Source organism: Eschrichtius robustus, chromosome 4 (genome assembly GCF_028021215.1).
Source record: "Eschrichtius robustus isolate mEscRob2 chromosome 4, mEscRob2.pri, whole genome shotgun sequence".
Taxonomy (NCBI): domain Eukaryota; kingdom Metazoa; phylum Chordata; class Mammalia; order Artiodactyla; family Eschrichtiidae; genus Eschrichtius; species Eschrichtius robustus.
This window is the reverse complement of record NC_090827.1, coordinates 352,439-365,209: the sequence shown is the minus strand read 5'-3', so window position 1 is coordinate 365,209 and position 12,771 is coordinate 352,439. Positions and strand designations below refer to the sequence as shown.

The following is a 12,771-nucleotide window of genomic DNA, read 5'->3' as shown; positions in this document are numbered from 1 at the left end:
CCTGCTGGCCCCCTGACCATGGTCCAGGGAGACACCTATGGCCTCCCAACCTACGCAACTGCAGGATAATAATGTGTGTTGTTTTAAGCACTTATGGTTGTGGGCATTTGTCATGGTAGCAATAAAACAGCTAATTCACCAAATAGGAACCTGTCAATAACTGGTGATTATTGCTAAGGAGAATGGGAAACGCAAGATGGTCTCAGGATGCCCTGGGCCTCAAGGAGCACGTCTGAAAAGGAGGTGTGGGAAGGGGCCAAAACGGAAGGACGGTTCTCGTTCCAGACGTGTCAAAGAGGCCGGTTTAGGGAAACAAGGATCCAGTAAGACGTCAGGAAGGACGTGGCGCGAGCGTGGTATGAGGCGGCCCCATCAGGGCACGTGTAGCCCTGTGTCGCCACACGCTCACCCGTGCACCACGTGTCACGCAGGTTGTGCGGTGCAGCCGGGGGCAGCAGGCGGGGCCGGCCCAGGTCTGCACCGCTCGGGCCCTGACCCTAGGCAGTGCATGGGTTACATCACAAACCAACGTGCAGAGTGGCTTCGGGTGCCTACGAGGGTCAGGGTCAGACTACAGGACGGGGTCCGAAGGCGCGGAGTGAAGGTGAGAGCCGACGTTCTGACTGGGGTAGATGGCTCAAGCCCCCTCAACTGGGCTGACGTTCTGATTGGGATAAATGGCTCAAGCCCCCTCAACTGGGCTGACGTTCTGATTGGGGTAGATGGCTCAAACCCCCTCACCTGGCGAATCTGGCTTCTTTTTGAAAGGCCTTCAGGCCTAGGGCTAAAATTTGGTTTTCTGCCCCCCAGTTCCACCTGTTATAATCAAGTCAGGCCAGTTCTTGACTCAAATACCAAGTGGTCCTGATGGCTCCACAGGCTGCCGTTGCCAGGTAGAAGGAACCCAACACGGCAGATGCTAAGGACGGACAGTTCACAGAAACCTCGAGCAGCTGAAGGCCGCAGACTGCTTCACTTGCTAGGTCACACGGAGGGTTTTCCTATGACGAGGCCTTCCCGCGGGAATCCCTTCCTGGGAAGGGAGACATGAGGGCTACTCCTCATAACCCTGCCAGATCCCTTACACATCTGCTGGTGCTGCAAAAATGCTGTCACAGAAAATCTGGTGAGAAAAAAGACCATCGAGAGAGTTTTATGTGTATTTCCCACACAGTCAAAATTCAGCCTGTTGCTGCTAAGTTAAATTGCTGCTCTTGTTCCTAAAATAATTTCCTAATGTAGTCAGGCCCGGGTACTGTGTTGCGGCTCACTTTCATGAAAAAATTTTAAAATGAGTCCAACAGTAACTTGAAATATGTAGTTTATTTTTTTTTCAATTTCTCTTCTATAAAATGTTCGCATACAGTACATCTTAAGTCAATATGCCTAGATTACTTTCACACTCATCTGTTTTCATCTTGTGTCGTATTGTATGAGCACATTTCTATACGCAGGTAAGCAGATGGCAGGAAGCAGTATGGATGGTACCATTCACTTTCTCTGCATCATTGATGCTAAAGAAAGCGAAAGATGGGCCAGGAGTCACACAGGGACAGGCACTGCTCCCTAAATGTGGGGACATTTTAATTTAAATAATTTAATTAAATAAAGCCATTTTAATTTAATATTTGCCTTAAAGGTATTATTAATACTAAAGTATTAATAATAAAATGTTGCTTAAATTTATCAATTCAAAGCAAGTGGGAAACCAAGATACATGAGGTCACGTCAATCTTTTAAGTCTTTGTGGCAACCAACTCTCCAGAGACTGACTGTTTTGTCAAGTTGGCTATTAATTAGACAACACTAAAGTGCTTTCCTGGAGCATAAAAGATTTAACACCACTTAATGTAATATTGATTTTCTTTAGGTAGTATCTAACCATAAAAAGTACTCCTGGGATTTCTTTAGTTACAGCTTCCCTTACTGGGTCTTACTCTCTCTCAAACTTGAAGTGATTACCATTGCCTGTCTATTATGAGAAATGGAATTCATGATTATATATTAAATTATTTTCAACTGAGTACATCTGTACTGCTAAAAATGTACTTTCTTCACAGACTATAATTGTTTGCAGGAACCTCAAAGGCCACAAAAAAGATACTCAAAATAGCCAAGAGAAAAACCTTGTCTGTCTACATTTTATAACACCATCTATACAAAGCTAATTATTGGTCCACATGGTTGTAGCAATATATTTTGGAAAACAAGAGTTTCAATTAAAACTGGTATTGTTTTATTTCTAAATATACCCGTGGAGGTGGCTATACAAAGAAAAGAGCTGAATGGCTAGTTACAAAGAAGTACACAAATAAGAGAAAGAAAAAAATGTAAATGCATATATTTCAGCACAAGTAGATGCCCAGGAAACAGTAAAGCAAACCTCAAACACGCTTTCACGTCATTCTCCTTAGCTTTATGACACTAGGAAACAGGAAAGGAACAGAGAGCAGGTTCATTCATCTATTTTGCCTCAAGATGCCAAAAGGTTGGTCTGAGGTTTTCATTTCATTTCTCTGAATGTTCTGGTATCATTTTACTGCTTTTTCTACAAGCAAGATCAATGTACTGTTTCTCAGGAATTCTGCTACTTGTAAGTCGTCCAGCCTTTATCATTTACAGAAGAAAAAACTAGTGCTGGCGTCCTGGGATTTAGTACACCCCACAGATTTAGGACCAAAAGAGAATTTATTAATCCTTTGAGAAATATTACTTTGAAGTTCCATATTTTTAAAGATCTTGGAATGCTTCAAAATAAATGCAAAATTTCTCTTTGTAATATGCATGGCACAAATAAGCTTATACATACTTACAAAGGCAAAGTTTCCAGGAATTAACTACCTCATTCCCCCGTTTCCAGGGCATCTAATTAAAATTCCTAAATGATGCACATGAATGGGTATAGTAAGACCTTGCCTTGAAAGTGCTGAGAGAGAGAGAGAGAGAGAGATTTTTCAGTGTTCAAGAATCCTTATTCTAGGGAGGTCCCTGGCGGCCTGGTGGTTAGGATTCCGGGCTTTCACTGCCGTGGCCTGGGTTCAATCCGTGGTCGGGGAGCTGAGACCCCGCAAATACAGAGCCAGAGCAGCACGGCCAAAAAAAATCAATTAACTAATTAAAAGAAAAAAAGAATCCTTATTCCAGGGGATGGGGAGAGAGTTGTCTGTGTTACTTGAGAGCATTACTGAAGTCTAGAGCCGGAAACAATCTTAAACATCAGTCATTGCAAACCTCCCTTTTTTTAAGGAAAGACGATGAAGGACAGCGTTTCCTTTCTCTTTATTTGTCACACTTCTGAAAAGCAAGACCAACATCAATATTTACTTGTGAGTCATGCAATTTGAAAAGCACTTTAAGTTTTAGAAGAAAGATGTTATGTTAGAATTTGAATGTGAAAAACTGAAACAAGCAAGACGCAGATAAAGTGGAGAAGTCACCCCTACATAATGGGAAGCACCAAGTCCAGGCGTGAGTAGCATGAGTTCATAGCAAGTAAGGGTCAATGTTTAACGATACTTTTGTGCCTTTTCTACTTAAAGCTGCTCCTTGAGAAATAGCCTTCCAACCGAAAAGCTACAGGGAATCTTTTTTAAAAGGAATAATGCAAGGCCTTATTTAAAAAGAAATTGTACCAGAGTCACTAAAAATATTTAAATGGTGATATTTTTAAAACTACTTATAGTTATCATTACCATCCTCTCAAGAGAAAATTTAACTAAAAAAAAAAAGGCAAAGAGTCATAGAATTACCTGTGTAAGCTATTTCACTTATTATACTGCCTTTAAATTCATGTTTAAAAAATCTTGTTCATATACAACTTCTGACAATCAATATTTTGTAAAACTGTGAAAATATATACAAGTTATTCAAAGGAAAAGTTCTTAAAATTCTAAAATGTTATCTTCCTTCAAGAGTTCTAGCGTGTCAACTTTAAAATTGCAGATGGCAACTAAGGGATGTCACTCCTCACCCGGTTCTACAAGAATTTAGTCATTGAGCCCCTGCAGTTGCTGACCTTCAATACACCCAGGAAAGAATTCAGGGGTGAAAAAAAATGTTAGAACAGGCCCTCAGGTAGTTAGGAAATTCTGATGAACCTGGATTCTTCCATCTTCCCCCACTCAGAAAAGCACTAAAGCCATTAACTAAGATCCCTGCTCCTGGTGGCCAGCAGACGCCTGGTACCGAGATGTGCGCCTGACTGCACGTACCCCTTCACCAACACCACATACACACCGACCTGCCCCTTTCGTCTGTGCCACGGTTTCTCAGAGTCACCCGAGAGGCTGCGTCCCTGGCTACAGCCCTCAGCAAGACACCGAATCAACTCAACTCATGGCTCTTACATTGTGCATTTTTTTTTCAGGGAGGCACAGGTTATAGAAATTGGTGTTTGGGATTTTGAGAAAAGCTCTTTTTGAAATTCAAAAGTTAAAAATAAAATGAATGGTGCATTTTTTTCTAAGAAACATTATAAATAATTTAGGGAAATATTAGAATTTCACAGCTGTTCAGGAAAAATCCTATTTCCCGAAATAACACTTTGCACAAACATTTAAGACTTTCAGATCAGCCATCAGCCCCAGATTGCTCCTGCCGGGCTGGCCAAATTACAGCGTAGTCTTTTAGAAGCCAAACCCTGGAGCCGACACAGATTGAAGAAAATACCGTTGCAGGCTGAACAAAGGGCCTGGCAGAAGACTCTTAGGTCTATGAACTGGGAAAGTAAGTGAAAATGCCACCAAACCCAAAGTAGTGGAAGAAGCCAGTGTTTCCAGCGAACGATGACGGAATATTTGTTTGCTTATTCCACTGAGATGCCTATGCATATTTAAGCAGGCTAATTTAAATCCTGACTGGTCTCTAAGATTGCAAATTGCTCCTTTATTTTTCAATAGTCAGCTTTCCACGCTCATTTAGGTTTCATTTTACCTCTGTAAAATTATTGGGGAGGTAAAAAATATATAACATAATAAATAACAAGACACCACTGAAAATGAATCAGTAGCCCTGCTGTGGACTGACTTGGGTTCCAGACCCAGAGGCCGTATACCATCTTATCTCCTCAAACATGGACAACCCAAAGCTCTACTCACCCATCCGTAAATACATGTACACATGTACACACACACACTAACACAGACACAAAAAATAAAAGGGAAAACAACACACAGAGTGCTGTTCCAATTATCCACCGCTGCGTTATCAAAGCACCCCAAACTTATTGGCTTAACACACTAGTATTATTTCTCATGGTGTTGTGGGCTGTCTGGACTCAGGTGGGAAGTCCTCGGGTGAGACGGAGGCTGGGACGGACTCATCGTAACAGCCAAGAACGCAGCCAGCAGCACTGTCCGAGGGCCTGCACAGGCCCCTCCTGTGGCTCGGGCGTCTCTTTTCACGGGCTGGGTTCCTACAGGGAACATCCCAAGAGCAAATGCTCCCAGATACTCAGATGGGAACTTCGAGAGTTCTTATGAACTAGCCTAGGAAGTATCAGAATGTTACTTCTGCCATATTCTACTGGTCAAATAATCACTAAAGCCAACCCAGATCCATGGGTAGGGGACTCCACCCTTTCATGGGGGAGAGGCACAATCACACTGCAGCAAAGCGTGTGAGATGGGACATATTAGTGTGGCGATTTGGGGAAAACACAATCTGCAGTAATGCAACAGGACATCAGAAAGTAAAGGGGAGCGTGGATTAGGCTGGGAATACCATCAGATTGGACATTCCTTACCAGCTGTATGTTTTATGGAGCTTTCAAATCCTATCTGTTCTCTGCATTCTTTTAATCAATACACTAGAAGCTTCAGATAGAAATTTACTACAGCAGCAGCATGAAACCACACTTTATTCCTAAGTTACGAATAAGAAAGTGGCAGAATAGAGAAAAAATTCTTGCTGAAATATAGTCTTACCTTTAAGACAATAAATCCAGGTAAAATGTGTAAAATCCAAAAATCTAAATCAAAATGTCTTCCTATTCTTGTTTATCTCTTTTTTTTCTTCTCTACTTATTATTTTATTTTATTTTATTTTATTGGCCACACCACATGTGGGATCTTAGTTCCCTGACCAGGGATCGAACCCACAGCCCCGGCATTGGGAGCACAGAGTCTTAACCACTGGACTGCCAGGGAAGTCCCTTGTTTAACTCTTTTTGATAAATCATGTATTCGGTTACTAAATCAGCAAAAGGATAATAATTAATTGCAAGAACTATCTACTTTTATCAATAGTCCACAAACTGATGGTTTCACAGGACATTTAACAAAAATCAATTCCAAATTGTGTAATGTCTTTGGAAGAATAATGTTTCTAAAAAGTTTCCTCTAAAACCTATATTTTATTACATTATCCATTTAAGATGTGTAGCTCTTTTCGTGAAAGTGTTGAGGTAGACTAAAAATAGGCATGATGTAAAAATTCTTAAAATGACTTTGAAAATGCAAGGGAGAGTGTGTAAGCAGAGCCGGGAATTTGCTATTGGCAGCAAAGCCTTTCAAAGGAGAACTGCCCATTATTCAAGTTGGTAAATTGTTAAATTGTTTAAGTTCACTAATCAAAGGAAATGACAAAATCCAAGAGAGAAACAAACATTTTTCTGGAACTAAACTACTGATACTATCTATACAGCATCTCCTTGAGTATAAAATGTGTATAAAGGAACAGAGGTATTATCTGGATAAAACAGCCTGGGCCAAATAAAAAGTATACACATAGAACTCAGAATTAACTAATTCTATCATTTAAAGACTCTTTACTGATTGCCTGTTATATGCTGCGCCTGGTACTCAGAAAACTTAAAAATTATTTTAAGAAAAGCAAAAATATGTATATTTAATAGGGAGTCGCTCTTAATAATGTATCCCACTGAGAGGCCGGGAGAGACACCCCCCAAGGAAGCCCTCCTCAGAAGGATGGGAGTGGATGGAGGAGACCAGCCTGACGCGTGGCCAGTGGTCTCCCGCGTTACAGTCTCAGTAGCTATTTCACTGTTGCCTGAGAGCCTCAGATGGAAATATTAGGACAAATATTTTAAAAGTTTCAATAGATACAAGTAATGCCACCTGTATGTTAATGAATAAACAGTAATTTGCCACGCCCACATGAAGAAGAAATTGGTCTAGAGTGTGTCTATTCGTCTATATTTCAATCTATAATCAATCTGTAAACAAAGTTATATAGCCTCACTCAAAATGGATTTTTATTATTCTTAATAAAAGAATTAATCTTGAGCTATTGGGTATCTGCTTCCTATTTTTGTATAAACATCAAATATTCATTTTAAAAAATGTTCTTTCATTCCCAGATAATGTCTGTGATGATACCATCATTAAGAGACTACACACGACCTCTGGCCTCATGGCATTTACATTCCAGCCCCAAACAGGAAATGATCTATGGTGTGAGACCTCCTATGGGTGAGGAAATAGATGTACTGTGAAAACATGAGAAATGTCAGTTCCCTGATTCAAATAGGGTAGAGCCAGGAGAGAGGAGTGGAGCCTTCCTGGAAGAAGTAATTTCTTACTTCAGGATGAAGAGGAGAGGTCCAGGTGAAAAGGAGCAGGAACAGTGTTCCAGACAAAGGGAAGAGCAGGTGCAAAAGCTCAGAGGATGGAGAGAGCAAGTTTAAAAAAAAAAAAAAAAAAACCGTTCTGGAAGAAGTCCTGTTTGGCTGGGCTGGGGGAGAGTAAGAGGAGAGATAGACGGGGATGTGAGTAGTTTCAATTATTTTAATTGCTTTTTACATTTCCAATGAGCAATTGGGAATCACTGAAGGGTTTAAGCAAGTAACTGATGGGAGGAGATTTATCTGCATTTCAGAAAAGTCACTAGTTATAGAATGGAGAGGAGATGGAGAGGTCATGCAGAGAGATGGGAAAACCGATCCATTCTGTATATAATGGTAGACTGTCCCATGGAAGGGTAGGGAAATGAAGAAAAGTGGTAGGATTCTGAAAATTCAGTACTTATGACATAGAGTCTAAGGATTTAGTGACTGGTTAAAGTCAGGTGGTGAAAGACAAAGAAAGTCTTCTAACTATCCTTAGAATAAGGCCCAGTTTCTCTAACTCTTTAAAGTCTACCATGAAGAATGTTTTATTATTTTATGTAATGAAAAATGTCAATTTTTAAATGCGAGCTAGGATCTTAAAACAATTTAAGAAAATCAGTTGCTTTATTTCATAGTCACTTTTACAGAAAAACGGTCCATTTGTTTGTAATTAGCCTACTCATAACACAAATATCTACTTTTAAGAAAAGCAGTATGTTAATGTAGCCAATTTGCCATTAAGATATTTAATTTCAAAACCAGGAAAAAAACAATTCAATCAAAAATAGACAATACTGATGAAAACTTTACAGTATTCTAACTTTCCAGTTTCCTCATTGTTCACACTTGCACCAAAAGAAAAAAATAAAATAAAATCGTGTGTAATTTAAAGGTATATTAACTAAAACTGCCTATTGACTTTGAGGAAAACAGACTCAGGACTATTTAAAATAATGCTGCCCAGGGAAAATAAACGGCATTAACAGCCATTAAGGCAAGTCACAAATATTAGTCGTCATGTAATGTTAAATTTTCTAGTAGCCATGTTTAAAAAAGGAAAAAGAGCCAATGAAATTAACATTAATGATACATTTTTATATAACTCAGTATTTCCAAAATTTTATCATTTCACCATGTAATCAACATAAAATAGGTGTGAGCTATTTGCATTCTTTTTGAAGCCTGGTGTGTGTTTTACCCAGAGCATGTTTCACAGGCTGAGCATTCACGTGGAGACCACCCTGCCGGGCAGGGCAGCTCTAGAACAGGAGAAACCGCCAGGAGCTGCCCATCCTCTGCTGTCCCACTACACACTTAGCAGTCGGTCACAATGAGTAAAGGGTAAAAAAAAAAAAAGTAAACCGTTTGTTGACACAGATGTGGCCACTGACAATGTTAAAATTAAAGGAGAGGAACTACAACAGAAACTTAGCTGAGGTGACAGCAGTCAACAGAAGTATTAAACATGGAAATGTATTCAAAACCCCCAAATCCCAAAATACTTTCACATCTCAAACTTTAATCCATGTAAAGTAATCCATTTAAATACAACCTGTTAAAGGTTAATTTAAATATCTCCTGGCAGCTACTTCATTTGGAAGTGGCAGCTTTTTTGGACACCAGTAGTTTCGTAAATCCATGGCAGGGACCACAAACCAGTTTCCATCTTGATTTAATGCTGTTTTTAGTTTATAAGAAAAATGTCACTATGTAAACCACCAACATTTTGATTAAACACTACAGTTCTTATTTTGGCTGTTAAATCAATAATGCAGCTGGATTGCAAGTAGTTTACATTCCCCCCAAACTGGGCTCCGGTTCAGCTAGTATTGCACTGACATCATTTTCCAGCAAGATCTGGCTGCTTTCAGCTGCCAGTTTAGAAATATCCTTTACAAACAACCACATAACACTCAATGTTAACACATTTCAAGGAGAGGGTCTCACAAATGCCTGTGCTTAAAATAGGACAGTCAATCCCAAAATAGTCTCCCACCTAATGTGTCATTTGCTAGTACAATAAAAAAAAAAAATAAGGTAATTTTAACAAGAAGACAAAGGCCTTTAACGACATTATTTATCTTTGACTTCACCTGAGACTGACTTTGGAAGATTTCCTATTTTCCTCTCCAGAGTAGATTAACTAATATGTAACCGGGAGCAATGATTCTCAAATTTGTTTTGGTGGCAGGCGCTTTCTCCGAAACAGCGAGCTTCAGATAGAACATCACAGATACTGATGTACTATTTAATTACGCTATGCAAACTCGGAGTGACTTACAAGTAGAAAATAAGCCCATGTTATATACATAAAACCACAGCTACTAGCACAAAGAACTATTTTTTAAAAGGCAGCTGCACAGATCACAACATGTTGAGTCTTTCAGAGACCACTAGTTTACAACTTGAGTATTCAGCATCAGTACCAAAAATTAAAGAAAAAATATGAAGGAAAAATGCTAAAATGTATTCAAGACCATCCAATAATTATTATTTTACGTGCATTAGGAAAAATGTCACTATGATTCCATTTCAGCAGCTAGACACTCATCCAGCTGGCTGAACAAAAGGATTCTAGAGACTACATTGGAAAATCAAAAACTCAGAACTTTTAGCTCCAGGACCTCAAACTGCTCACCTGCAGAAATTCTCTGACATTAGATCCCAGCACACGCAGGATTGTGTCATAACCAGATTCTTGACAAAAGACGAAAAACATCTTCCCAAACATTTGGAGGATTTCTCCAGCATTGAGATCTAGTTTATAGATTTGAGAGGCAACAGAAAGAAAATATATTAGAGATGGAAAACTGTTAGTGGGAGGAATGAAGACAAGTGCATAATAAAAAATGTTAAATATCCTCAATTTCTGTGCAGAGTGAACAGATCACAGGAAAAACATCTGGCCAGGAAAATACAATGAAATCTGAGAAGACAGCATATTGACGTGTTAACAGGGTAAGTTGGTACTTAAAGCAAAGCAGTTTCTCAGCTTGCATGACAAAATTTTGAGCTTTTTTAAACTTATACTTAAGGTATAACCTACTTTTTCCAAAAAATACAGAAGGATCTTGACAATCATCAAGAATGCACATGATAATATTGTGGTGCACCATTATTTTTCTTTATATAAATATGCATATTTAATAACTCGGTTGCATATAGTATGTACTCTAAGATCCTGTGTTTTTCTTAATATTCAATTATTAATACTTCCTAAAATTTAAATTTTTTTCTTAATATCAATTTTAATCACTATTTTAACCAACACAGATATGCAACAATTTATTTCACCAATGCCCGCTTGTTCAAAATGTAGGCTTTTCCAATTTTTGATAATGTAAGTAACTCTGAAATGAAAACACCCATAAATCTTAATGTTAATAAATCTAATCACTTCTTTAAAAAAAATTTCTAAAGGAATTGAACATTTTTTTAAAAGATTTTGACTGATGACGCAAAATTATTCTCCAAAAACTCTTATCTTACCATCAGATTTTAAATGTGTACAATTTCCCCTTTAACTCTACCCTTGACTACACTAGATATTTAATTTTTTTTAATTGCCAAATTTGTTTAAAAATTATTTCACATTTGTGTCAATTTTGATTACCAATGAGGCAAGATACTTTTCTTATTATTATTAACAATTTACCATGCTTTTTTCTGGTAATTCTTGTACCCTGCAAAAGGTAGCACTTGCTCTTCTAGCTATACTTGACAAAGCTAAAAAGCATACATCTAGTCTGTCCAACCTGTAGCCTAGCTGTAAATTAAGTACCATGAAGATGTGAGATACTACTCTGAGAACAACATTTTTCCCATGAAGTTTTTTTTCTTTTGGACTTTGCCTTCCTTGCATGAGTTTTGTCTAATGCAGACCTCAGTTTCTTGTTTCTTTTACCAATACCTAAGAAAACCTGTGATTACAAAAGAGATTTGGAGGTAATATTTTCTGCATTCTACACTTCTGTAATTACTGTGCTGTTGACATGGCAACATTAAATTATTATCGCGTTATGAACTTATTACATTAAGTATCAATACTTTTTTTTCCTTCCTCAACACATGGCTCTTTGTGGGGAGGGGCAGAGAGCTCCTCTCCTCTCTAAAGAGTCTGTGAAAAGAGTAGTGGGACTCAGTGTGGCCTGAGGCTAACATTACACGTGCCTGTGCCCCGGCCGGGGCTGGGCAGCACACGCCCTGCGCAGCTCACACCGCGACCTCGGGCCACGCGTGCCTCTGGACGTCTATGGTGGCTTCAACCAAAGAAGGAGAGTCACATGTAACTCACTGAGGACTTTGCTTGCGGCAGCAACCAGATCATACGTTTTAGAATCTTCGTATATTATTCGGACAAGAAACTGTCCTTCTTCATCCAACTGTGCCTCTCTCCTAGAAAACAAAAACAAGACAGACAAATAAAAGAACAGCTACAATGACCATATAAGAAATGGCTGCATATCTGGAACAGAATTTACTTTTTGGCAAATTTGGTGAAATCAGTGACAGGTACCTAAAAGTCTAGTGATTACAAAGATCTTATTTCACATCCCCCTCCCCGAATTAAAAATGATATATTTAAGTATGTTTTAACAAGATTAACATTTGTATAGTATTCTAATGCCCAATACTATACCTGATATTAAATAGAATCACGAAATAACTTTTGGTTAAATTAATAGGCAGCAAACATGTGTTGAGTCCCTCTATGTGCCAGGCACAGTTAGAGGCACTAGGGATACAGCCTTTAGTAGGAGAGAGTACCAACCTCTTGGAACAAATGTATTCTAGGAGGGGAGAGAGAAGAGGCATAAAACTAAGATATAACTAAGATATATATATATATATACACACACACACATATATATATATATAATAATGGCAAGTAGTTTGGAGAAAAATAAAGCTGGGCAAGGGGGTAAGGGACTCAAGTACGACAGCCGGAAGCATCACTGAGAAGCCGGCAATGGAGTCAAGCGTGAAGCCTCTCTGCAGGGAGCCCTGAGCAGCCTGGGAGCCCCGGACGGGGGAAGAGTAGGTGCAAAGCGCTGGCGGGGGCCGTCCAGGGCATTGGAGGAGCGGCCGAAGCTTCAGTGAGGGGACGGATCCTGAGGCTGCACTGAGCGTGGATGGAAGGCATACAGGACGCAGAAAGGTCACAGCAAGGACAGAGCAATGTCACAGCAAGGTCAGAGCAATGT

At 39.3% G+C, this 12,771-nt stretch overlaps 1 protein-coding gene across 1 annotated transcript in view; it reads right to left on the bottom strand.

The window, feature by feature from the left end:
- GUCY1B1 (guanylate cyclase 1 soluble subunit beta 1) overlaps positions 1 to 12,771 on the bottom strand; it is a 50,208-nt gene that overhangs the window by 22,045 nt on the left and 15,392 nt on the right. Inside the window, exons 3-4 of the mRNA XM_068542373.1 lie at positions 11,862 to 11,962; positions 10,206 to 10,324 (exon numbers count right to left, since the gene is read on the bottom strand). Coding sequence (XP_068398474.1) covers positions 10,206 to 10,324; positions 11,862 to 11,962 — 220 coding nt within the window. The remainder of the gene's footprint in view (positions 1 to 10,205; positions 10,325 to 11,861; positions 11,963 to 12,771) is intronic.